The sequence below is a fragment of the Ctenopharyngodon idella genome, chromosome 17 (genome assembly GCF_019924925.1).
Source record: "Ctenopharyngodon idella isolate HZGC_01 chromosome 17, HZGC01, whole genome shotgun sequence".
Taxonomy (NCBI): Eukaryota; Metazoa; Chordata; class Actinopteri; order Cypriniformes; family Xenocyprididae; genus Ctenopharyngodon; species Ctenopharyngodon idella.
The window spans coordinates 27,920,900-27,947,140 of NC_067236.1; the positions used below are offsets into that span (position 1 = coordinate 27,920,900).

The 26,241-nt window shown below is 35.2% G+C and overlaps 2 protein-coding genes across 8 annotated transcripts; both read left to right on the plus strand.

The window, feature by feature from the left end:
• The first annotated feature begins 886 nt into the window (after positions 1 to 886).
• On the plus strand, positions 887 to 18,132 carry ros1 (c-ros oncogene 1, receptor tyrosine kinase). Of its 6 annotated transcripts, none has more exons than XM_051869106.1 (28): positions 899 to 1,201; positions 1,298 to 1,343; positions 1,452 to 1,600; positions 4,155 to 4,290; positions 4,383 to 4,587; positions 4,737 to 4,813; positions 5,366 to 5,491; positions 5,929 to 6,113; positions 8,563 to 8,660; positions 8,846 to 9,351; positions 9,509 to 9,712; positions 9,787 to 9,897; positions 11,460 to 11,635; positions 11,767 to 11,958; positions 12,705 to 12,805; positions 12,944 to 13,158; positions 13,244 to 13,425; positions 13,547 to 13,703; positions 13,923 to 14,018; positions 14,133 to 14,262; positions 14,353 to 14,518; positions 14,696 to 14,760; positions 15,455 to 15,584; positions 15,681 to 15,778; positions 15,973 to 16,176; positions 16,262 to 16,396; positions 17,293 to 17,453; positions 17,628 to 18,132. In XM_051869106.1, the coding sequence occupies exons 1-28, from the start codon at positions 1,073 to 1,075 to the stop codon at positions 17,780 to 17,782; spliced, it is 4,335 nt and encodes a 1,444-aa protein (XP_051725066.1). In that variant the 5' UTR covers positions 899 to 1,072; the 3' UTR covers positions 17,783 to 18,132. The 6 variants fall into 6 exon arrangements, with proteins under 6 accessions (XP_051725071.1, XP_051725066.1, XP_051725067.1 ...); XM_051869107.1 differs by having other exon boundaries at positions 13,926 to 14,018; XM_051869108.1 differs by lacking the exons at positions 899 to 1,201; positions 1,298 to 1,343; positions 1,452 to 1,600 and adding an exon at positions 2,456 to 3,250.
• Positions 18,133 to 18,468: 336 nt separating this feature from the next.
• On the plus strand, positions 18,469 to 26,061 carry styx (serine/threonine/tyrosine interacting protein). Of its 2 annotated transcripts, none has more exons than XM_051867967.1 (11): positions 18,469 to 18,721; positions 19,567 to 19,599; positions 19,869 to 19,922; positions 20,010 to 20,107; positions 20,211 to 20,271; positions 20,376 to 20,412; positions 20,569 to 20,608; positions 20,771 to 20,821; positions 20,931 to 21,003; positions 21,113 to 21,206; positions 21,637 to 26,061. In XM_051867967.1, the coding sequence occupies exons 1-11, from the start codon at positions 18,662 to 18,664 to the stop codon at positions 21,675 to 21,677; spliced, it is 642 nt and encodes a 213-aa protein (XP_051723927.1). In that variant the 5' UTR covers positions 18,469 to 18,661; the 3' UTR covers positions 21,678 to 26,061. The 2 variants fall into 2 exon arrangements, with proteins under 2 accessions (XP_051723927.1, XP_051723926.1); XM_051867966.1 differs by having other exon boundaries at positions 18,475 to 18,721; positions 25,545 to 26,061.
• The last annotated feature ends 180 nt before the right edge of the window (positions 26,062 to 26,241 follow it).

The following is a 26,241-nucleotide window of genomic DNA, read 5'->3' on the forward strand; positions in this document are numbered from 1 at the left end:
CTTCCTATTAATGATGTCACATAAGTATCAGTTTATTATTTTTATAGGGGGAGAATGGTTTGTGTAATGGGGTTGAGGGGTTACTGAGGTACGGAACTAAATGATGTGATTTTAATGAATAATCATGAATTTACTTAGAAAAAAAACATTACCAGCAAAAAACACAGATGGATATTTATGGGAATGGCAAAATGAATGGACTTTTTTTCTCATTTTATTATTCATATCCCAAGTACACTTTCATAGAAGGCCTTGAGGGACATGATAAAATAGGTGATGTCAACTGAAAAAAAACAAAATAATTTCTAACTTGAAGATAAAATGTATGTCTTGTTTTTAAACATTATTAAAGGAGACATTTCAATTAATACAAAAAGCTTTTAAAAATATATTTTGGTGACCCAATAGATAAAATACACTGAAAACGGTCAGAGGGACTCAAATCGTACCGGTTTCGTGGAATGACTTAGATGATGTTGATAAAGCTAGGAAACTTTGCTTTAAGCTGAATGAACTTCTTGCTGTTTACCACCTGGTACAGTACAGTCTATACTTGTATAAGTGGTTCTATACATTATCTTAGATATGGTAAATCTGGCACTAAATACCTTTACCTGCTACAGTGAGTAAGGCACTGGGTGTACTTTGTTATTGATAAAATTCACACTTTTCCTTTATTGAACTGATAGAAATTATACTTTAACCATTAAATAAACACTTCCTTGAATCCATCTACAACAACTGTAAAGATAAGAACTTCTATACTTTACAGTCAAGTGACCTTCAGTCTGCTTAATCTGTCTGCATGGTTATCTGCCAATGATATATGACACATACTTGACGGTATTCTTACGAAACACATTTTTCCATCTGCTTTCTTGTGAGACACACCTGTGCCACACGGACCAGGTGACCACAAACTTGCAGGAACTGTTAAAGGGCCATTGTCCAGCCATGGTTACGTGTTACTGATCAATATTTTAGGTTTTGGGAATATCCCTACTGTCATGTGAACATTTAAATTGTAGCTCCATGCAGGGTGTTTTGATTCCAGAAGTTCGGTGCATGTGAAATGGAAAGGATTTGTGGCAAAAGGAAGGAAATTACAGGTTTACAGTTTCTTTTAGAACTACTATTTCTGCTTTGTCTCAGAGCCTCATCATGTGATGAATGGATTCTTGATGCCTCACTTCACCCCCTGGTAAGATTCTTAAGATTTGTTAATATGCATTCTGGACCAGTATTGATTTTTTTTTATAATTTACTTGAGCTAATGTCTGAAATATTGTAATTGTAGACATCCAGAAGTGGCTTCAAACAGTGTACGGATGCCAGTTGCCAAAGTGAGTAGACTGCTGCCAAGGTTTTGTAATCAAGTTTACATTTTATTCGCTTCTTTCACTGGTGTCTGTATTCTAATTGGTTTACAAACATTCACTCTTCCGGTCCAGATGTTGTTTGTCAGCTCTCAGCGCCCTATTCAACCTGGATTGGATCTCATAACATAACTATGACCTGGGAGTCCCTAAATCAGTCTGATGTGGTGTATATTCTTCAGTGGACCAGTCATAGTCTGTCTGGGATTTGGGCACAAGCAGAGGTAGTGAATGATTTTATGTTTATATTTGTAATATTGATGACTAATTTCCACTGACTTTTGCTGCATTTGTACATCATAAATTATTATTGAGTGAAATACAGTAATAAATACAATATTTCTGCATGAAGAAATAAAGGCTATTTTATGACCATTAAGATATTTTACATTGTGACATTATTTTAATGATAATTTCTCCCAAATCTACTCTTACTCTATGCAAAGACAATGATTAACAATGATTTTTTTAAATCCCCAAAATGAGCGTAAATTCAATGCAGTATAAAGATATTACTGTAATGTATAATTAATTGTTCTTTACAAATATACACTACCGTAAAAAAAAAGTTTGGGGTCGGTAACATTTATTTGATATACAGTATAAAATACAGTAAAAACAGAAATGAATTTGAATGAAGTAATATATTTTATGACAATTTAAATTTCTTTATTGTAATATATTTTATTTATTCCTTTGATGGCAACACTGAATTTTCAGCATCATTACTCCATCTTCAGCGTCACATGATCCTTCAGAAATCATTATTTTTTATCATCAGTGATGAAAACAATTGTGCTTGTAATATTTTTGTGGAAACCATGATCCTTTTTTTCAGGGTTCTTTGATTAACAGAAAGTTCATTAGAACAGCATTTATTTGAAATACAATTTTTAAGTAACATTATAAATGTCTTTAATGTAACGTTTTTATCAATTAAATTTATCCTTGTTGAAGAAAAGCATTAATTAAAAAAAAATCTTTCTGACCCCAAACTTTTAAACAGTACACTGTAAACCCTAACACTGAAAATAATTAATTGGGTTGAGTAGGGCAAACTTAAATTAAACAAATTAGTTCAGTCAAATGAACTTTTTAGCACTTTCTTTGTCTTTCAAGTTCACAGAACTGAAATATTTTAAAGCTGCAGTCCGTAGTTTTGCCTCTTTGTTGCCATCTCTGTTTGAAACCTGCAATTGCAGTTGTTTGCGGAATTATCATCTTTATGTGGGTTGTGCCTCGGCGCGACTCCCCAGCACGGATGAATCTGATGTTTGCTGTCAATCACTACATTGGTGTGGATACTGTACTTCAGAATCACAAAATGTAGTCTTGGAAGTATGACCAAAATAAGAATTTTCACCGGAGAATGTCTTCTGAACAAGTAAGTAACATTTCTGCCACTTTTGTTCTGACTGAGGGGAAAAAAGCAATACAGTAAATCATGCTACCAATGATGATTAAATCTAAAGGCAGGAACACACCAAGCCGACGGTCGGCCGTCAGGCAGTTTTTGTTTGTCGGCCGACTAAGTTTTCTCAGTGTGTTCCGCACCGTCGGCTGAAGTTGGTCCTCGTCTGCTTTATTTTGGCCGATTCGACATGTTGAATTGGTGTCAGAGCTCGTCGGTCCGTCGGGCCATCTGATCATTCTGATTGGCTGTTCAATCAGAACGGACGTGCTACTTGGCCGTCGGCTGTAGAGCGTTGGTTTGATGTGTCAGGGCAACTTTGGACTAGCTGGGATTCGTTTACAGACGTGACGCAATGACGCAGAGACAAACGGCAACATGCTTGAATTTCCCGCGAAAACCCACCAGTACCACCCGAATTATAAAACATTACTACAAGCTTACCGTTGTGAATCGGGCTAAGGTAAGGAGATAGTTTTGAACAATGGCTGGTTATGTACATGCTGAAAAATTTATTTTTGGATACTTTTTAACCAAAAAAAGTTACGGACAGCAGCTTTAAGTAAACTGAACTGTTTGATTGTTTTGAGTTTTATGAACTTGTTTATTTTAATTTAGACTAACTTGAGTTTAACTGAAACTGGGCTGGGATTTCTATTTCCCAGCATGCTTTGCCCATGGCATGCAAAAGGGAGAGTAAATGCTAAAATTAAGTGTTATATAATGTTTTTTGCACAATATTAATGTTAAATGGGCGATTTAGTAGTGATTAATGTTTGGTTATGCTAATTTAGAAGAGTTTCTGTTAATGTGGGTTTGTGGAGAGTTATCATCAAGGTATCAAGTGGTGCATGCAGCTTGGTTTGAGAGCAATTATGTTAAATGCTTTATATTGCTGTACTCATGCAGTAAGTGCTATACCATGCTATTGTTAACATGTTAGCAAATTAGCAAGTTAGCATTTTCTGAATTAGCTTGTTATAGCTAGATAAGTTTCCACTAATAAAAATGTTTATATTGAGGTTACGTGAAAATTTTAAGTTAAATGTATGAATTAGTGTACTCAAACATTTTAAGTTAAGAACAATTAAAATGTATGAATAAGTCTGCTTACTTAAACTTTGAATTTTGTAACTTAAAAATGTTGAGGCAACTGTTTGCTTCAAATTTTTTGAGTTTTGCCAACGTATTCGGGTTTACAGTGAATTCACTTAATATATTATTAGACTTTTTAGTGTATTATGAGATTTTTTCGCATTAAGGTAGGCTACAGACAGAGAAATCTTGGGGATGAGATATCACCTTACCTGTACATTTCTTTACTTTAAGATTAAACATTTTGGCAATGTTTTGTTTTTTCCTCATAGAATGTCACAGAATCAACATACACCATCGAACAGTTGGAACCTTTTACCAACTATAAGTTCAGGGTTTGGGCCATGATAGCAGAAATACATGCTTGTTCTCCAGCAAGCCCTTGGTACCAGACAAAACCTTTTGGACGTAGGTTAAATCAACAATTGATCAACAGAATTTGTAAATAATGTTTCAAAATCAGTGGTTTGAATCTGTTTATTGTGTTTCTCTTCAAAAAGTGCCCTCCAGCCCATCCATTGAGAGTATTGAGAGCGTGTCTGGAGAGAGTGTGGAGGTTCGCTGGTCTCTACCTGAGAAACCAGGAGGACCCATCTTGGGCTTCAACCTCAATCTCACATCCAATGAACACGTCATCAGCGTCACAACCAGAGGAAATGTATTCTTCAACACATTCTACCCAACCTTACATAACACTACATATAGGTAGTATGCATACACAGTCTCCTAATTCTTATATTTATGCATTTTAAACTTTAATGCAACATAGAATGCAGTATACAATGCATTTAAGGTATACATTTTTAATGTTTACTACTGTACTACTGTACTTGTACTGACTGTGTCTTATACAGGATCTCAATAGCTGCTGTAAATCAAGAGGGCCAGGGTTCAGTTGCTGAAGGCAGCATAACAACACCAGCGCAAGTTGGTTAGTTTAAGCTCACAGTGACACTTTTCAACAAAGATGACCCTAATTTTGCCAAGTATAGGATGCATTCCTGATTTTTTGTTGGTCCTGGAACAACTTTCCTTCTGCTGAGTTGTAAATGAATAATAACAAATCAGCATATTAGAATGATTTCTGAAGGATCATGTGACACTGAAGACTGGAGTAATGATGCTGAAAATTCAGCTTTGTCATCACAGGAATAAATTACATTTTTTAAAGTATTAAAATTGAAAACAGTTATTTTAAAATTACAAAATTACTGTATATTTTTACTGTATATTTGATCAAATAAATGCAGCCTTGGTGAGCATAAGAGACTTCTTGCAAAAACGTAAAAATTAAACCTATTAAACCTAACCATTAAACCTAACTTAAAATCTGATGATAATCCAAGAACTACTTGGCAAAATCACGGTAGGCTTTATGCAACCACAATACTTCAACCATTCTGCTAATGTTTCTCAATGCATCATGTTTGCAATGACTTGAAATAAACAATAATCTTATTGCTCCATCTGTGATGACTTTCAGAGCAGAATGGAGGCCGCTGGGTCTTTGCATCCAGATGGAACTCATTAAGGATGAGAGAAGAGGATGCCGATTTCTTCACCACTGCACTTTGTCTCTCAGATAGTCTAATCGAGAGCAACATCACAGGTCCATTCTTCCCCAAATCAATACATTTTTAACATCGTCACTATACAAGTGTGCCCATAGAAAAGAAGAATCATAAATGAGAGTACCTCAATATCTCAGCTGTTTCTATTTGACAGTAAGAGGATTAAATGAAGAGCAAATTTCTCTCTTGAGAAAAACCCAAGTAAACTAAAGTTTATCCTCTAGATATCTCAACACTGTCAAAATTCCCAAGACCAAATTATCTGAGTTGGGCTACACGCATTTTTTATACAGTAGCTCTACACTTTATGACAACAATTACCTGCATGTTTATTTCTTGTAATGATTTAGGAGGAACATTTGAGACAAAGTCGATATTTAAATTTAAATTAGCTTTGGAATAGCAACTTTTGAGCAATAAGATTTTTCTTTGGTCATTACTCTCTGGCTTCTCACTTGTGTTATGGTTTTTACAGGGGTGGCAGTGCACTACAGTTCCAACCATGTCTACTTCTCCGAGGGGACTCGTATCTGGTCAAAAGGAGCTGGGAATCTGACTGACCACTCGGATCTCAAGCTTCTGCACTCTGCCCCGCTGGAGGTCACAGCACTGACTGTAGACTGGCTTTATCAGAGGATTTACTATGTTTCCAGTGGTAAGGTGTGTATTCACCACGTTAATTAGGGAATAAATTATGATTTAGACTTTAAAGGGTTAGTTCACCCCCAAAAAAAAATGAAAATTCTGTCATTAATTACTCACCCTCATGTCGTGCCAAACTCATAAGATTTTCGTTCATCTTCAGAACACAAATTAAAATATTTTTGAAGACATGAATAACGCACAAGAACAAACCTCTTCCAGAAGAAGTTTGTTCTTGTGCATTATTCATGTTCATTTGTTTATGTTCGCTGATCAGTGTTTACATGTGAGTAAACTTAAAGGTGCAATATGTAAAAATGTTGTCCGCTAGAGGTCGCTAGAGGCCTATTCAAAACAAAGGTGTAGCTTGATGACACCAAGTTTGAGCGCGGAATCTTGGGACATGTGGTCTTCACCTCACCTCAATGAAGCAGAGCAGGACCGAGTGTTATGGGAGCTGAACGAGGCCGCTGGAACGATTGCGAAACACACGCCTCACGAGCAGCGGATCTTTTATTATGCCACAGTCGCCGGCGCTGCTTCCGCTTTTCCGGTCATGAGTATGAGGTAATGCAGCTCTGTTTATCATATTAGATACATTTGAGAGTGTTGAAAATGATGTTATAACGTTACTCTGTGCGTTTGCTCGGTGGCTGCTGTGAGACATTTGTTACACACTGCTAGATCGATTTTAGAATATTTATGTTGAACTCTGCCATGGAAACTAGCATGTTCAAACCTTAATTAAACGATTTAATGATCAATTTAAAAAAGAATTTATACTATGTTGGACAAGCGTGGTTTGGAAAATGAATGGATGATTGATTCAGCTGTGGGCGCCATCTCCTGGCGAGAAGGGGGAATTCATTCAGCGCGCGACTCTCACCGTGCATTATGGGTATTCTCAAGCCATCGAGCGTGCATCGGCTGTACACTCGTTATTGCGGTGCATTGTGGGATTGAATGAGTGCACTCAACATCGTCCACTATGGTTTCGGACACCACTACAAATGGCTGTCCCCTCAAATAGTGCCCTATTTAAGGGTATAGGGGGCGATTTCGGACACAGCCTTGGTTAAAATTGCAATTTTCTCACGATTTACAAATAGTTGGAAACATTTAGAATATTGTAAGTACTCAAGTGAACAAAATATATAACACTGGCCTAGTGGTTTTTGGATATTTTACTGCAAAAATATTACATATTGCACCTTTAAATTAAACTTAAATCTTTTCATCATAAAAAGCGATCAAGTCTTTTCAGAAAATTTGGACTAAACCACTCGATTCACATGGATTAGTTTTCTGATCTCTTTATGATCTTTTTGAAGCGTCAAAGTGTTTGTGGCAAAGGCAGTCAATGGAGAGACAGACATCTCTCATGATTTCTTCAAAAATATAAGTCTTACGAGTTTGGAACAACATGAGGGTGAGTAATTATGACATGACATAATTTTTATTTTGGCGTGAAAGGTCAAACTTTAAAGGTCAATTTTGCACCAAATAATTATTATTAGCACATTAAAAACTATTTAAATGTTCTGGACTTCCATTGTAATTGCATTAATGTAAACAATTTACATATGTTTCCAGTAGCAGGGTATGTATTTACTTTTAATTAGGGACTAAAATGACAATTTAGAAAACTTTAAAGATTAAATATCATATGTTTTTGTACTGAATAATTAATATATTAAATGTGCTAGAAATAAACATTTGACTTGACTCTTCAGTCAAGTCAATGTTTATTTCTAACACATTTAAAAACAACAGAAGTTGACCCAAAGTGCATTACAGATCAAACAAGAAGAAAATTTAAAAAATGTATTTAAATGTACTGGAACATCATGCCCCTTAGACTTTCTTACAGGTCATTGCAGTAAAAAATTACTTTGTGTTCAGTGTGTATTTACCTTTAATTAGGGGATAAAATGACAATTTAGACAACTTTAGAGATTAAAGGGATAGTTCACCCAAAACTGAAATTTCTGTATGAATCATAGTATTTTTTTTCTCCATACTATGGAAGTCAATGGGGCCCATCAACTGTTCGGTTAACCAGTAAAAGTGAGTAAATGATGACAGAATTTTCATTTTTGGGTGAACTGTCACTTTAAATATCATATGTTTTTGTACTGAATAATTAATATAAGCACTTTAAAAAACAATATTTTAATGTTCTGGAACATCTTGCCGCATAGACTTCCATTGTAAGTGCATTGCAGTAAAAAATGTTTTACTGTGTCCATTTACCTTTAATTAGGGACTGACAAATTAGGCAACTTTAAAGATTAAATATCATATCAAATATCATTTTTGTACCGAAAAAACAATATAAGTGTATATAAATTTTATTTGTGTTTACAAACATGTAACAGATGCCATACAGAGAGATTAATTAGTTTGGAATTCTAATTTTATTTAAATACTGCCATCATACTTTCTTTCCCACAAAAATCAAATGCAGGTCTACTACTGTGGATTAGATGACTGTTCTTTTCCAGTGGATATGAATCTCAACCTTTCCAGTGACGCTGTAAATATAATTGCAGATCCGTATAATGGGTGAGAATCATAAACATTATTAAACATTGTTTGATTAAGCACTGTCTCTGCTTTATATAAAGCTATAAAACATTGTGTAAACCCTCTGCTTTACAGTATCATATCCATTATTAGAGACATTAAAGATTTTATTTTGTTGGTTTTTTTAAAGAGTAACTTAATAAAATAGAAAATTGTATTGTTAGATGGCTGTTCTTGTTGCTGAGCAGTGGAATATACCGTTGCCCTCTTCCAGAAGCCCCTGACCAACAATATGAGATGAGTCACATCGTAAAAACACATTCTGTCTCCAACTTTGTGGTCAGTTTCCTTAATAAGAGACTGGTTTATCACGACAAAAGTGATCAAACGCTCAACGCCACATCTATGGATGGATTATTTCCCGTTACACTGTACACAAACGTTAACTTTGAAGCAAACAGCATTGTTTATGAGGACGATTTCTTCATGCTCACCAATGGATATGCACTTTATAAACAAGTTGGCCAGAGTCAAGTGGCCACCTTTAATGAGTTCACTATGGACTGTGATATCATCCATAGTCAAAATAATGGATTTGGTAATCTCCATGCTTTTAGCGCATCTGCGCAACCTTATCCTGTGCCACAAAGGCCAACAGATTTACAAGTCCTGTTTGGATCAGACAAGGCCAATGTTTATTGGGATAAACCTGAAAATATGATTGAAGCAAGTGAGTAATACCAAATTAATAGCACTATTGGATTTGTTTATTAGTAGGAGACTATAATTGTTGTCATTCATTTATTATTTTATTGGTTTAGATTTCATTTTGCTAAACTATAAAATTGCCGTTGTCCATTAAATAAATTCAGTTTTGTTCCACACAGGTCCATCTGCCTGGCAAAACTGGACTTATGATATAAACTGCTCAATGAATGATTTGGTCGTGATGAGATTTAGTGGAATAACTGGCACACATGTAACCGTCCCAGATCTGCAGAGCTTACAGCAGTACAACGTCACGGTCAGGGCTTGTTCTCCTGCTGGATGCTCCAGATCAGTCTCATTTGAAGGAACAACTCTTCAGCCTGGTGATTATTGATGCACTTTATCATTTACTTTAATGTTTTTAAACTGGCCACTGTAAAAAGTCATCTTTTTTCAGCCGATGAGCCCCCATATATTGCTGCTGCCAGTGATGATGAAATATGGAAGCAAGATTTGGATAGCATTGAATTTATGGAACAAATGGTATCTTATATTGGAGATGTGAAAGGTAAGAAACCAGAGAGATCATTTTTTAGATCATAACAGTGAACCCAAAATGTATTTGGACCCTTTGAACAACTAAGTCACATTTAAAAATGTTTAATTTTCACTGCATTTGATTCAAAATAAATAAATGATGCTAGAGCACCTCTCAGATCTAACTTCACTTTCTGAGACAGCTTTTCTAATTTTTTTTTAACCTGTTGGTTCCACACAAGTGTCCTAGCAGAATTACCACAGTTCATTATATTAACTATAAACATGTTCCAAAAGGTTTGACAACCAGAATGTTTCCAAGAACTTTTGCCTTCTTTTTTGTTTCATTTGTTCATTTGTTTTGATCGAAAAGTGTCCTTGTGATGTACACTAGCTTTCAAAAGTTTGGGGTTTGTATTTTATTTTATTTTTATTTTTTTAAATTCAGTAATAACAGTAATGAAATGTTACTACAATTTAAATATATTAAAATGACTACATTTTAAAAAGTAATTGTTAAAATTTGTTAAAAAAGTTGTTTGAAATAAAAATATTTGGTTAGATTATAAATGTCTTTACAGTCACTTTTGATACATTCTTGCTGAATAGAGGTATTTAATTTCTTTCAAAAAAAGAAAAATCTTACCAACCCCGTGCTTTTGAATGATATTTGAATGATATTGAGCTTTTGAGTATTTGAAATACAGTTAAAATATTTTAGTTAGAGAATGCAATATATATATATATATATATATATAATTTAAATCAAACAATGATTTTGCACGATATGAGACAATTCCTGTTTCCCTTTTTTGTCATTACTTCAATCCCTCGCAATGGCAACACTGTTCGAGATATCCTAGTTTGGAGGCTGTAGGTAAAATTAACCCCCAACTTTAAACAAAAGGTGGCTCTATAGAGCCTGTCCTCCACGTCCATTTCTAAGGCTTTGCCCATGTCTTCTGGCTGGCAACTCTGATGTGTGTGTTGAGTTTCATGCAATTTGAAGTATGCTAAGTGCCTCAAAAAACCCCATAAAGAATATTAAAGTTAAATGCGTTGCCATGACAACAGTATTCAAGATATCAAGAATCCTTTCACAGGTGTGCATCTGCTGTGTCTTGACATTATTCTGACCAAGACTGAAGCAAACTGGGTAAAAATAAGAGGGCGATTTCAAAGCATTTTGAAAGCGACACACTTCCTGTTGCCAGTTAGTGGCGTTATGACTTTGACACATTCATGTTGATGGCTGACGATTCCTATTCTGTGTGCAAAGTTTCAAGAGTTTTTGAGCATGTTAAGGGAGCCAAAAGTGCCTGAAAGGTTGAAAAACAAAAATGTACCCAAGGAAAACAATAGGGCCTTCACCCTTTCATGGCTTTGGGCCCTAAAAAAACTTTACAAAATATCATTATGCATCTTATATTTTACCATGCAACTCACTATAAATCATTTTTTGATCATTATTTTCCTGTTTATCTCTGTAAAGCTGTTTTGAAACAATCTGTATAAAGTGCTACAGTATATGAATAAAGGTGACTTGACTATAAAACAAGATCAATAGCATGTTATCCTTTTCGTGATGAACAGACATGGATTGGTATGGTTCTACAATTTACTGGACTAACAGTTCGGGCCACATTAACTGGATTGAACTGGGTAATCAGTCTCTGAGTGTGATGACAATGCCATCACCCATGAATGCTGAAGCGCTGGCCTTTGACTGGCTGGGACAGTGTCTATACTGGAGCTGCAACTCAAATCAGGCAAGTTAGTTTAAGTCATGCTTGAATGAATGAAATATTGCAGACATAATGAACAGAAGCTACTAATACTTTATTGACTTAATGAATATGAGGACAGTAGCATGAACTAATTGTGAGACATCTCTTATCAGATATGCCGAGGGTCTACATCTGGTCATGGGGTTGAGATATTTCTTCAAGCAGAGCAGAAGATTCTCAGTTTGGTAATTGATTCATTAAATGCTGCCATCTACTGGGCCACTGAAACATCAGTAGAAGTCTGTAGACTAGATGGAGAAGACTACCAACTCTTGGATAAACTGAGTGTGTTCTCTGGGAAAGAGGTGAGGACTTAATATACACGTCTAATACACTAACATTTAAAAGTTTGGGGTCTGTAAGATTTATTATTGTTTTTTGAAAGATTTTTATGCTCACCAAAACTGTATTTGTTTGATTAAATAGACCACCTGTGGAGAAAATCAAGTTTTTAATGTTGTTTATATGTCTATGTGGTGTTTTTAATATGCTTTAAGACAAACCAACACCATTGCTAAGTATTTGAGAGAAGCCAAGTTATCCCAGTATATTTTTCTGTTGATATGAAAAATCAGGTAGATTTAGCAATATACGTAGCAGGTCTATGATGTATATTACGGATATGATGAACTATATGCCTTTCTTCACTGAATGAGTTGTTCAGAGCGTTTGTAAGGATGCTGATTTTCAGAAGGCAGCTGTCTGACTCTAAGATGGCGAACGTGGACATGGTTTGTGTAACATTAGCAGCACATTATTAGCTGTTTGATAACATAGTCAAACAAAAGGCTAATTATATTAATTACCGTTATGTGTCCGATGTTGTAAAAAGCGATACCATTGTGCAGCGTTTACCTCAGTAAGTTGACCGAGTGGATCTCGCCTGAGCTCGTATGAGTGAGTGGAGGCGGGGCTAATTATCATATTCATAGATATACTAAATGATCAAGGGTGTAGAGTTACATTCAAGCTATTTTAAAGCATGAAGAATTTTAAAAAAACTTTTAAACTCACGGACCTAAGATTTATGTCCATATTCTCTAAATTATAGGTTGCTGGTATCACTTTGAACGTGATCGAAGGAAATCTGTATTGGTTGGTGCAGGACGGCTTCCTGCTGAATCTTTACAGAGCCAGCATCAGTTCAGTCAGGTTGGTACTTATGTTTAACAGATAGATCTCATTAATGAATGCATTGTTTAGTGACAAATATGGCTCATATGAATATTTTCTTACTGAATAAATGTTGTTGTTTTTAATGTTTTGCAAAAATATGTTCTACCCGTAAAGGACGCAGAAGTCTAAAGCAGTAGAATTTGCAAGATGGACCACATCTCAAATCTCATATCATCAAGTGGGCTCCTATAGCGGACGACTTGTTTGGCTGGATGAAAACAAACAGCTCAGGATTCAGGAGTTGAACCAAAACAACAGTGTCCTTATGTCTTCCAGCAAAACACTGACAGCTTTTTCTGTTGTACAGCAAATGCTGAAACCTCTTCCAGGTCAGCACTGTTATATTTCATATTTCTGTATGTACTTTATTTTAGTCATAATCACTTTGTATGTGTCTTTGTGTTTGTATCCCAGATGGATTCGTATCTCCTCCTGTAGTTATTCCACCTGCAGTTTCCAAAATTGTTCTTGAGGGGAATGACACCTTTTTTCAGATACTCTGGGAACCCAGCAGTGTTGACTACGGCACAGTGATTTATTGTGTAGTGTCTAAAGACCTGTGGAAATATGTGAAAAATGGGAAACAGCTTCAAAATGTACTACACCCATTTTTTTTTATTGTAAATCCACCCCAATTTCTTTAAAAGAAATCAATGTTTTTATCTGACTTTTTTGTATAAAATGTACTGATGATGTATTTGCAACACTTTTCTGCAGAAATACTTCACCAGATATTGTCATCCTGTTAATACGTTTTCCAAAACAGTCATAAATGTCACACAATTCAAACCAGGAGCCAAATTTGACGTCACCATAACCCCTTTTTCATATTGGGGTAAAGGGGAATCGACACAAACAACTTTCATTACTCCAGGTAAGAATGCTGCATCATTGAATTTAAGAATAAAATAAAATTAAATGTAAATATAATAAAAGAAGCAGATGACTAAGAAAAAATACATTGCATACCTTACATTTTAATGAAACTGTACTGTTTTGCTTTTTGTGTATTTTATTGTGCTATCTAATACAAAAAAATTTTAAATGCACCATTTTAAAAAACCATTTTAAATGCACTCTCATTGTCACCCAGCAGGTACTTCATTAAACACTGACATGACATTGATTATTTTGATCGTATCAGTCGCTGCTGGATTTACACTGATTATTCTAATCGTCGCAGCAGTTAGTAAGTACACAAACGACACAATTCCCTTTTATAGAAGGCTATTTCATTCCCATATCAAAATTAACGAGAGAATATGAAAGTACAACATTTACTTCCCCTGCTGTTTTGATGTAGTTTGGCACAGACGCCATAAGAAAAAGATTCCTGGGACAGTTATAGAAACAGGTGTGGACATCCATCCAGATGTGGAGTTAGAGTATATTCGAGGTTTAGTTGGTCTTGGGAATGCCTGCTTTGCCATCAGGTACTTACAATCTAACGCTTTGTTTTAATATGATTTTGTTGCATCTATAAACCACAAAAGTGTGTTAATATTTAAATCACTTTCCCCCAGTACCATACCCGCCCAAGGAGAGATTGAGTCACTTCCGGTGTTTCCCAGAGAATGTCTGAAGCTCCAGAGGTTGTTGGGTAGTGGTGCTTTTGGAGAAGTTTATGAAGGCGTTACAGTTGGCAGCCAAATCATTGGAGTTGTGCCAGAGAGGAGAGTGGCTGTCAAGGTACATTTGATTGGTTTAAACTGTTTAAATGTTTCACATTAAACTTTTTCTCATTGCATAGTGTGTATATATCTATATTTTATATATTTCTCATATACTTCCACTGAGTCTACATTGCTGTTTTTAGCAAATAGCCTACTGATTGCAATTATGTCTTACAAGTCAGTCTCTTCACAGACACTGAGGAAAGATGCCAGCGACTATGAGAAAATGGAATTCCTAAAAGAAGCTCATTTGATGAGGTAAAAGAAATGTTTGCTCAAAGCATCACACTGAAAATATGATTATAATTGGGAACAAAACATGATGGTGAGGCCCCCTGGCCTAGAGCAGATGGCAATGTTTGTGGTGTGGTCTGTTGTTATTTAGTGTTTCGGGAGAAAATAAAATGATTCTAAATTTACAATACTGTTCAAAATTTAGGGGTTTGTTAGATTTTTAAATGTTTTTGAAAGAAGTCTCTTATATGCTCAAAAAAATGATGCATTTATTTGAGCAAAAATACAGTAAAAACAGTAATATTGTGGAAATATTACAATTTAAAAATAACTGGCATCTATTTTAAAATGTAATTTTATTCCTCTGACGGCAAAGCTGAATTTTCAGCATCATTACTCCAGTCTTCAGTGTCACATGATCCTTCAAAAAAAAAAAATTCTAATATGCTGATTTGCTGCTCAAGAAACAGTTCTTATCATTATCAATGTTGAAAACAGTTGTGATGCTGAATATTTTTGTGGAAACCATGATAAATTTTTTTTCAGGGTTATTCGATGAATAGAAAGTTCAAAAGAACAGCATTTATTTGAAACAGAAATCTTTTTTAACATTATAAGTCTTTATTGTCACTTTTGAGCATAAAAGTGTTTTTTTTAAATAAAAAAAATTACTTGGAGCACATTTATCATGCATTGTTTTGTGTTTGTGGCTCTCCAGCCAGTTTAATCATCCTAACATCCTGCGCTTGCTTGGAGTTTGTCTGCTAAACGAGCCCCATTATCTCATCCTGGAGCTGATGGAAGGAGGAGACCTTCGTTCTTACCTGAGAGGAGCTCGTGCTACCAATGTTAGGCTTTGTTTTGATATATACTGAATGAGATGCTTTTTTTTTTTTTTTTTTTTTTTACTGACTATCGCACTAATGCGTTCTTATTTCTCATAGACCCACAAAGAGCTACTAAACCTCACCAGCCTTCTGGACATCAGTTTGGACGCTGCCACAGGATGTGCTTATTTAGAAAGGATGCACTTTGTTCATAGGTAAAGATGTGCTCATATACTGCTAATGCATTCCTGTAGCGGATGATACTCACTATGCCAAGGTCATGGGTTCAATGAATCCATAAACACATAAAATTTACACTTTGAATGCAATGTAAGTCACTTTGGATAAAAGTGTCTGCCAAATGCTTAAAAGTATCTAAATGAAACTATATTCAATACTTCATGTACAGGGATATTGCCGCAAGGAACTGTTTAGTGTCAGTAAGAAGCTACACAGACCCAGAAAGGGTTGTTAAAATAGGAGACTTCGGATTGTCCCGTGATGTGTATAAGAATGACTACTACAGGAAGAAGGGAGAAGGTCTGCTTCCTGTTCGCTGGATGTCACCAGAGAGTTTAACAGATGGCATTTTCAATAAATATTCAGATGTCTGGTCAGTATCTTTAGTATTAATGATGCCTTATCAAGTAACATGCATATTCCTATAAATATGTTTTCTCATAATTTGCTTTTTCCAGGGCATTTGGTGTGCTCTTATGGGAGATTATGACATTGGGAAAGCTACCATATCCCACATACACCAACCATGAAGTCTTAAGCTATATCAATACAGGTGGACGATTGCCTTCACCAGCAGGATGTCCACAGAGATTGTAAGTGTTATTAGTAGATGATTTCTACAAATACATGTTATAAGTAAGCAATAAGGTACAAGAGGCTGTGCTGTATCGTGAACGGCTGAAGGGCATTGTTAGGCACGACGCGTGACTTCAGCAGTGACTTATTCACGATGCAGCACTAGGCTTGAGTACCTTATTGCTTTTATAAAACGGTAACCATACAATACAAATATTAAAGCCAAAAATATGTATCAGTGCAACTTTCATGAAGTAAACTTTAACTAAAAGCCTTCCTCCCACCAGAAAAAATAGTCCTTGACCGTGAACAGCAACAGAAGTTACATTATTATGCCATTAGATGGCGGCAAAGACTGCCTTTATGAGTGTGTCAGTCAGTAGCGAAGACTTTTATATTGAAAAGACTGAATTGTTGTGAACACGGAACAAGACGCAACTGACAAATGCTTTGACTAGCGCTGTCAGTCACGGGAAAACCCCTTAACTGTTAAAAGGACAAGATAATACATCGGACATTTAAACAGATTTTTTATTATGACGATAGGACTGACCTGAAGGAAAATGCTAAATCTGAATGCAGGTAATAAACTCGTTCACTCGATCTCTTTCTCACAACACTCTTCTACATAATACAGTAAACTTCAACGAACAATATCAATTGAGAACATACAGTTTACGTTGCTAAGAGTGGTTGCTAAGGGTGTTGTGTAATGATACACAGAAGCGTTGGGTGAAGCTGTCATAGCCGTGTTTTATTGTGAACAAAACACAGCTATTGACCAATTAGAATCAAGGACAGGATCTAACCATTTTATAAATTGATTGAATGCGAAGACAAAAATATGATATGTACTTTGAATGAATATGGTAAAAATCAAAGACTACATTTCCATATCATTACTGCTTTGTAGGTATAATCTGATGATGGGCTGTTGGAGTAAAGAACCAACTGAGAGGCCAAACTTCCAGTACCTTGAGGAAACCCTGAGTAAATTGAGAGATTATGAGGCAGATAAAAGAGCAAACCAGAATGGAGCTGATGGTCATGTGAACCAAGCCTACCAGGAAGACGGTATGATTTTTTTTTATCAATATAGACATCAATATAATCAAAATATTAGCTTTATTTCATCATATAAAACAGAATAAATTTTATGACTCTGATTCATTTACTTAATCTGAATCAGATGTGCACAGACTTTTTCAGATTGGTCCTCATATATGTACCTCTTGCTGTTCTCTCCAGAGGAGGAGGTCTGCACTGCTGTGGATGAAGATGAAGTTCTGGAAACTGGACTGTCTCCTGTGCTCAGCAACGAGGGACTGAATTACTTGATGTATCGAGCTGAGAGCCCAGACGATGTCCGAACAGACTCATCAACACCCACCGAAGATATATAACACTATAATTGCCAGTGTGGTTTTGAAGTCACTGGCACCTCAATTTTGCACAAAGACCTGTGAGCTGGACCTCACTTTTGTAATATTCTTTCTTGTAAATACTGTATTATAATAATAATAATAATAATAAGTATTGTATTTTTGTAATGTATAATGATCAATAAACAAATATCACTATTATGCAAAACAGTTAGATCTGTATTCCGTTAAAGAAATACCAGTACTTGCAATTTTGCAAATTATTAAACGTTTAACTGGTTAAATTATGCGAAAAGCAAAATAATAATAATAATATTAATTTGATGTATAATGTGTAAAGTTGAATGATTAATAAAAAGACATTATATCAACACTAGATTTGTATTTTCTGAAAGAAATACCTGTACTTGCAATTCTGCAACTGGTTAAATTAGTAAAATTATGCAAACAGCAAATAATAATAATAAATATTGTATTTTGATGTGTAATGTGTAAAATTGAATGATCGATAAAAATATGTTCTATCAACTATGACAGAACAACTAGATTTGAATTTCCTAAAAGAAGTACCATTACTTGCTATTTTGCAATTGGCTAAATTATGCAAACATGAAATAATTATAATAGGAATATAGGCCTATATATAGAATGTAAACAGATAATTAACATTTAATTACACCAATCCTAGAATGGTGACGATTGATCGACATCTCACGACACCGCCCCTTTCCGACGTATTGCGCTCGCATGTCACGTGACCGCCCTCGGTGAAAGCAGCATGGCGTGTGTGAGCGCGGAGCTCCTCCACAAACTCTACTTTATTTGCACTTAGTTCGTCTTTATATTCAATCCATCAAAAGGGGCCGTGAACGTATTGAAAGCTGGAATATCGCTCGCAGCATGGACGAAGGGAATAAACTCCAGTTCCCGTCCCTGCCCGCCGCCAAAGAAGAGCAGCTGGTATGTAATGAACATATTAGCGCAGTGCTAACAACTGCTGGATTACAGTCACTCTTCAAAATGTCTGATTCAAAGCAGTGCCTGTCTGACTAGCATGTGTCAGTGCATGAATAAATACAGCTGAATTTTGATGATATTTTCAATGGATAATAAAGCGCTTTAACTAACTCTGCCGTGAGCGGTTAGCATGTGCATCTAGTGGCAGTGTACAAGAATAACAACTCAGAAATCAAAGTCATCAGTCATGTAACGTTATACTAAAACATATCTCAATGCAAATGACGTCCTGGGTATTATTTATCATGATACTCAGAATGATATCTGAATAATTCGATCATTTATATGCATTATCAATATTAATTCCTATATTTGTACTTTTAGACACACTACCAACCAAATCATTCGTCACTAACCTCCATTACGAGACTAATATTGAGTATAGTCAACAACAACAAAATTAACATTGGCAATATACACTTTTCTGAGACTTTTAGCTTAATATAACGTATAAATTAAGTCTTCTGTGGAAGCATGTTCTATGCAAGTAAGCAAACATAAAGACTTGGCCATTGCCAAGTGCATGATCCCTATTGTCCATACTTCTTGCTTTTATGCTTTATTTTGGTATAACTTGAGCAGTAAACCTGATAGGAACCGTGAGAGTGTAAATATCGTTTAAAATGTCTGTCAAGTTTCTAGTCTAAATCATTTTTAGGTAGATGATGATGATTTTTATTCCTGTATCGGCTGCAGTTTATGTTGCTAGTCATTTTAAAATGTTTTTTATTACTGTAAGAATGCTTGTTAAAAACTGATAATCTGGTTTTGCAATCCCATTTCCGCAGGACTGGGCATATCCAATGAGAAGAGAGATGCAGGTGATCATGAAAATAGACTTTTCGTATGATTGTATAGGATTATGTATTGTTGTGGCTTTTATACTACTGCAGTATTTGCGTTAGTACAAACATTCAGTACTTTTACAACACCCTGTTTTTTGGTTTTGCTGTCACCACACAGCACCTTCAATAGAAATTTCTTGTATATTTTTGGCGAGTCACAGTCTAAAGTATGTTTCATATCTCATTCTCATCAAATGATCACTTTTTCTGCTTTTACTAAAACTAAATCTGATGTAATGATTTAGGAAATCCTCCCAGGCTTGTTTCTTGGACCCTATTCTGCTGCTATGAAGAGTAAGGTACTGTAGAGATGATCTATTCTCATGCGTCATGATGAAAATAATCTGCGCCTGGGGTTTCCTGTAATAATTCATCCTCTCTTTCAGCTCTCAATGCTGGAGAAGCAGGGCATAACTCACATCGTGTGTGTCAGACAAGACATCGAGGCCAACTTTATAAAGCCAAACTTTCCCCATAAATTTAGGTATTTTGATTTCTGGTAGTCCGTTGTTCACATATGCGAGTTGTACTCAATATAAAGGTCCAATATTTCTAACAGCTGATTTACTTTGTTTCTTTGTTTATAGGTACCTTGTTTTAGATATAGCAGATAACCCTGTGGAAAATATAATTAGATATTTCCCAATGGTAAGCTGGCCTATCTTTATACATTTTATGTTATAAATGCATTTTTTGTGTGTGTGTGTGTGATTCTTTTGTCTAATTATGATTACCTATTTTTCTTTCTATAGACTAAAGAATTTATTGATGGATGTTTAGAGACGGGGGGTAATGAATGTTTTTCCATATTAATCTTGTGTAGTAATTGGCAGCATTGATATGAGTACAAACTTTATACTAAACATACATTAAATACTAGATTTTATGTTTTGTTTTTTGTTTTATTTAGTCATCTCATCCATCTTGCACATTTTTGTGTTGCAGGAAAGGTACTTGTTCATGGAAATGCAGGGATATCAAGAAGGTTCATAATCTTACTTTATTATTTTAGTTTATAATATGATTCTCTCTTTTTGAATTTTTAAAAAAAAAAATAATCTCATTTGGGGACATGGTTTGATTTTACTTAATAAATCTAATATTTTATCTATATTATTATTAAATAAATGTATATTTCTTTTTTCAGCGCTGCCTTAGTTATTGCCTACCTAATGGAGACATTTGGTGTAAAATACAGGTAACGGAATTTAGTATAGAAACAGTTCATGCATATCCAAAAATATCAGTACGTGATAATACGAGTTTGACTTGAAGCTGATGGTGTCATATATATTATATCTTCACAGAGATGCCTTTAGTCATGTACAGGAGAGACGTTTTTGTATTAATCCCAATGTTGGCTTTGTTCATCAGCTACAGGTATTATTTTAAAGAAATCTCAGCATTAATAATTCATTCAACATAAAAGTGCTATAGCTGTTTTATATACATATATACATAAATGAATGGTCTTTCTGTTTTCATCAAGGAATATGAAGCAATATATCTTGCAAAGCTAACCATCAAGATGATGTCACCCATTCAGTTGGGCAGGTCTTTCTCCATCCAAGCTGGGATGCCAGGTAAGAGAATATTATTTTATGGCCCAATGGTCAGTTTGTAATAGTTGAAATATTTCTAATAGTGATGCATAGTATATCTGTACCGTATCTGTTATCAGCTGATGCTTTTTTTTTTAATGATCAATATTGAATATTTAATTGTATATGCTCATTTAGATTTACGTTTTCCATCATTTAACACTTAAAGGGAACCCCTGGTATTAAGACTTGTATGATTTAATATAACGTAAATGATGTCTCTTACTGAAATATGTAGTAGAAAACCCATGAAAGATTTGTTATTTAAAAAATCCATGACATATTTGGACAATAGGGGCGCCATTTTGTTTAGGTGTGTCGATGTCGATGATGTGCAAAGAATGTGCAGATGTGAAGAATATGGATGAATAAAATGTCCTAAACACCCGCGTCTTTGTTCTCTTCACTTCAGCCCTGATGACTTTGAGGCTTTTAGTAGACCACAGCTACTGAAAGAGCTTACAGTTGCGGATGGATATAAGCGTATGCTTTAACCAAATGCCGCGCCTGTCGTGGAGCCTGACGAGGGCGGCCCATAACACATCTCGATTGAGACAGACTGCCTCAGAGCTTGCCTGCGCTGTGATGCACGAGATATCTGTGATCGCATAAACAGTAACATCTTCTCAGCATGTTTAACTGTGTGTAATGCATTCAGGTCACATATCAGATGATTTTTACACGTCAAACATACAACAGTAGTTTGAATAGCCACATGTTTTTGATGTTTTCATCCTCACTAATTTTGTGCTCTGGCTCATATTGATCGTGTTTTAAAAGGAACCCCGCAGATATTAAGACTTGAATGCATTACTAGATTAATGTTGCACCAAAACATACAGATAAAAAGTATCAAAGGCATCAGGGCTAAAGTGGAGAGAACAAAGACGCAGTTAGGAAGTTTTATTCGTCCACATTCTGTACAACTTCCCATTCTTTTCTGCTCTTATCAGTAGTAAAGCAGTAAAGACTTGCATCGCTTCTCTTGTGGCTCATCGACTGAAAATTACAACCAAAAGCTGCACAATGTGGCATCGTATATATTACAGTGGTTCCCAAACCTGTCCTGGAGGACCCCTGGCCCTGCACATTTTGTATGTCTCCCTATTTCTGACACACCCATTTTTTTTTTCTTGCTGTCTCTACTAATGAGCACATGAGTTGAATTAGGTGTGATATATGAGGGAGACATACAAAATGTGCAGGGCTGGGGGTCCTCCAGGACCACTGGTATATTATATTCCGAGTTGTGTTGCGGTAAAAATAGCAACAGGGTAGCGTCAGTAGCTCACTAAGTGCAACCATGTAAAGTCATCGACAAACGCACTGTGCACCTAAACAAAATGGTGCCCCCCCATTGTCCAAATATGTCATGGATTTTTTTTAAAAAACGTAAATCTTTCATGGGTTTTCTACTACATATTTCAATAAAAGACATAATTTACGTTATATTAAGCCATACAAGTATTAACACCAGGGGTTCCCTTTAAAGCTAATCTTTTAATAATTTAATAACTGTTAAATCTTAAGCAATCCGCAAAATTAATATTTGTTTTTCATACATATTTCATTCATTCAACCGATTTGTTCAAATGACTCATTCATTCAGGAAGGAAGCAAATGACCTTCTTTATTGAATGGGTCATTTAATCATTAATTAAACTGATTCGTTCAAAACGCGGATTCAGTCAGTATAACAAAAACATTTCTGTCTGTTGCATGGCACTCTTGCTCGTGTGATATTATACATCATATCATATGATATAAGTTAATGACAAACTCGTCGGGGCAAAAATGCCCATGTATCTTGAATTTTGAGGGCATATAACTGCATGCATAGCTACATCATCCTGAGTAAGACTAGTAAAGAAAACGCAGTACTTATTAAAAGAATCAGTCTTTATTTAAATACATGAACACAAAAAATAGTTGCTAATATAGCCTAACATTTCCCATTCCATGACTAGTAAAATAATCGCAATTTACTCTCTGTAAAATGGCGTAATCCGCTGGGTAAAAAGGTTGGTGGTGTTGCCACCCTTCAGCACTGATGTAGCCAGGCAAATTCTGCAGAGTGTTTTCTTTGAAGCTGAAAAACTCCCATACTGTCGAGCTTACTTTTTTCGAGTGTGGACAGAGCCTCTCACTCTCCCGTTCGGACGACATGGTTCTTCTTGGAATAGCTGAGCGTGCTGCGTCGTCTTCTTGTTTGACAGGTGTCAGTGTTTGCAATACTGCCACCTGAGAGGTCAACCAGGTACTGGCGCTGGAGTATTTACGTGTCATTATATCATAAGAGTCCTATTCATTTTAAATATTGTGGTTATCGCCAATACCGGTATATTGTCACACCCTAAATTAACACAATGTCGATATTTCATGCTTTGAACATCACGATTATCGTCAATACCGGTATATTGCAACACCCCTACTGTACATTATAATGTTCCGATGCCTAAATTCACTAGTAGCACTTACTGACGATTGATTTTAGTTCATAGTGAACTAAACTTTTTTTTTTTTTTTTTTTCGATGAAATAGTGCAGAATTTTATAGCTTGTTTTCTTATTGTGTATTTCCAATTTTTTGCATTCTAAGTCTGCTTTTGTTGTTGGCTTTATTTGTTAGTTACATTGGATGAAAACATTTGCTAAATGAAAATCTTTTGTGATGATGATAAATTATTGGGTTGATTGTACTAGAGACCAATTTCGTGTTTGCAAACAGCGATTATGTTTTTTGTGGGCGGAGCCTACCTGGTTGCAGAAAATGACAGTTCTGCAGTAGCAGTCTATGGAAGTCACGGAATAAAAAGTTAATTTCGAGTTTATATCTCACAAGTCTGACTTTTTTTCTCGCAAATCCGAGTTTATATCTCACAATTCTTAGAAGGAAAAACTAAATTGTGAGAGATACTCGTTTCTGTTTTCCTCAGAATTGCAAGTTTATATCCCACAATTGTAACTTATTTTCCCCTCAGAATTATGATATAAACTCACAATTGCGAGTTATATAGTCTGAACTGGGAGATATAAACATGCAAATGCAAGAAAAAAAGTCAGAATTGTGAAATAAAAATGTTATAGGCTGTTATGTTTAAAAGTTGTTAATGTAAAATGTTATAGGTTTAAATATTATTTCATGCTGTAACTACTATGTCCTCTGTTTACATCAAATTCATGCTTTAATAGTAGACTAATCATTGCAGGTTTTATCAGTCCAGTCTGTGACTTGCAACATACATGTCTGTGTTTAGCTTCAAATGGCATTTTCAATGATGGTAGTCTATAAAAATGAAGTCTATTTTTTGCATTCTGATTGACATCCAAAGGCACAACAAAGAATGTTCTCTTATTCTGTGGATTTTGCACATTTTCCTCCACTTTTCTGCCACCGCTATGCGCGCACAGCTGCAAGTGACATATCTGTGATGTCTGTTCCGAATTGGTCTCTAAGACTGAGATCTGTAATTTGTAGAGGTGTGGATCTTTACTTGCCTCACAATTCTATTTGATTGATTCAGAGGGTAACGATTCGATTATAAAACAATTCTCGATGCATCACAATGAATCTTGTCCTCTGATTATTTTATTAATAATAATAATATTCACAATAATTCTTTTTGTTATTTCATCTTTATTAAAAATAAGAACAAAGATAGAAATAACAAACAGTTGAACAAAATACAATATAAGAAACAAATGAAATTAACAATGCTTTACTTTTTTCATTTTACGTCTATTTAACAAGCATTCAAGTAAGAAATAATACAGAAATTAAATAATCAAATGTAAAAATTAATCACTGCATAGTCTTCAGTGTATTAATTACAAATAAATGATCAAAGCTACAAAAGTGATTCAGTCAAAAGCAGTGAGTGATTCCCTCATTTCTTTTGTTGTTTGATTAACATTAATAATGACAGACAGCAGCAGGTTTATTATATCAAGACTATGTTTACGTGAATAACCGCAAAGACAGATATTTTGAAATTGTTTATATTTGACCGTTTAAGTGCAAAAGAGATCTAAATTCAATATTGCATACTGAAAGAGGCAGCTTTCTGTGTGCGTGCTTTGGGTGTTTCGGTCAGTGTGAGTATTGAGATCTTTTTCGTGGCTTATTGCGCTTAACTCTTTTTAACATCAAGCACATTCATTTGTTTTTATGCACTGATGCAGAATTGTTTAAAACAGCATCTTAAAAACAATTATATTCCACAGCTCTAGTAATTTGTAGATTAGTAATATATGAAACTACATTATTCTTAAATGCACTTATTCACACTGTGACTGCCTGATCTTCTTTTTTTCCCTACAGGAAGCCTAAAGCGAACACTAGAAGAGGATGAAGATTTCGGGAGTATGCAAGTTACAGCAGCACAAAATGGATAGGCTTTACTAAAAAAGTGCTTTAACACAGTGAACTTTTCTTTTTACATTTTTATTGGGATTAAAAATGTAAATATTTGTACAGAGGATGGGAGGGAGGATGCTCCTCATGACCCTTGGAGCTGGGGAAGGTTTGATATATTATTTTTTTTTTTTTTCCTTTTTGAGCTGTATGCACTGAAATTTTTTGCAGTTTTATAGTATTTAAAGCATTTTGCATTTGCAGCGGGACAGTATTGCAATAATGCACTTTTGATACTTGAATTACTGTTACATTTTTGGACGGATTTGGGTTGGGATGAGGGGGTATCAAAGGAATGCGACTGTCACTGCCATAGAAATGAAATGGTAGGATGAATCAGTCTTTATGTAGGGAATGAACAAGGAAAGACACGTTTTGCCATAGAATTAACATCCCACTGCTAAATAAAAGATGGCTACTTACACCTTGTGTTTTCTATGTTGTCAATCCCTGGTTTAAAGATATGTGACTGCTGGGTGTGGATAGATTTCAAATGATAATCCAAATTCGTTGAAATGCAATATGAACTTGAATTTTTTTTTTTAATGAAACATTTTTAACCCATTCACCCACTTGTCATTCAATGGTTTTACATCAATTATAA

Bases quoted from the DNA above. Each gene is read 5' to 3' on its own strand.
- ros1 (XM_051869106.1), top strand. From the start codon at position 1,073: ATGGAAAGGATTTGTGGCAAAAGGAAGGAAATTACAGGTTTACAGTTT. The intron at 14,263-14,352 runs GTACTTACAATC...ACTTTCCCCCAG, and splicing joins AATGCCTGCTTTGCCATCAG to TACCATACCCGCCCAAGGAG. The intron at 15,585-15,680 runs GTTAGGCTTTGT...TATTTCTCATAG, and splicing joins GAGGAGCTCGTGCTACCAAT to ACCCACAAAGAGCTACTAAA.
- styx (XM_051867966.1), top strand. From the start codon at position 18,662: ATGGACGAAGGGAATAAACTCCAGTTCCCGTCCCTGCCCGCCGCCAAA. The intron at 19,600-19,868 runs GTGATCATGAAA...GTAATGATTTAG, and splicing joins CAATGAGAAGAGAGATGCAG to GAAATCCTCCCAGGCTTGTT. The intron at 21,004-21,112 runs GTATTATTTTAA...GTTTTCATCAAG, and splicing joins GCTTTGTTCATCAGCTACAG to GAATATGAAGCAATATATCT.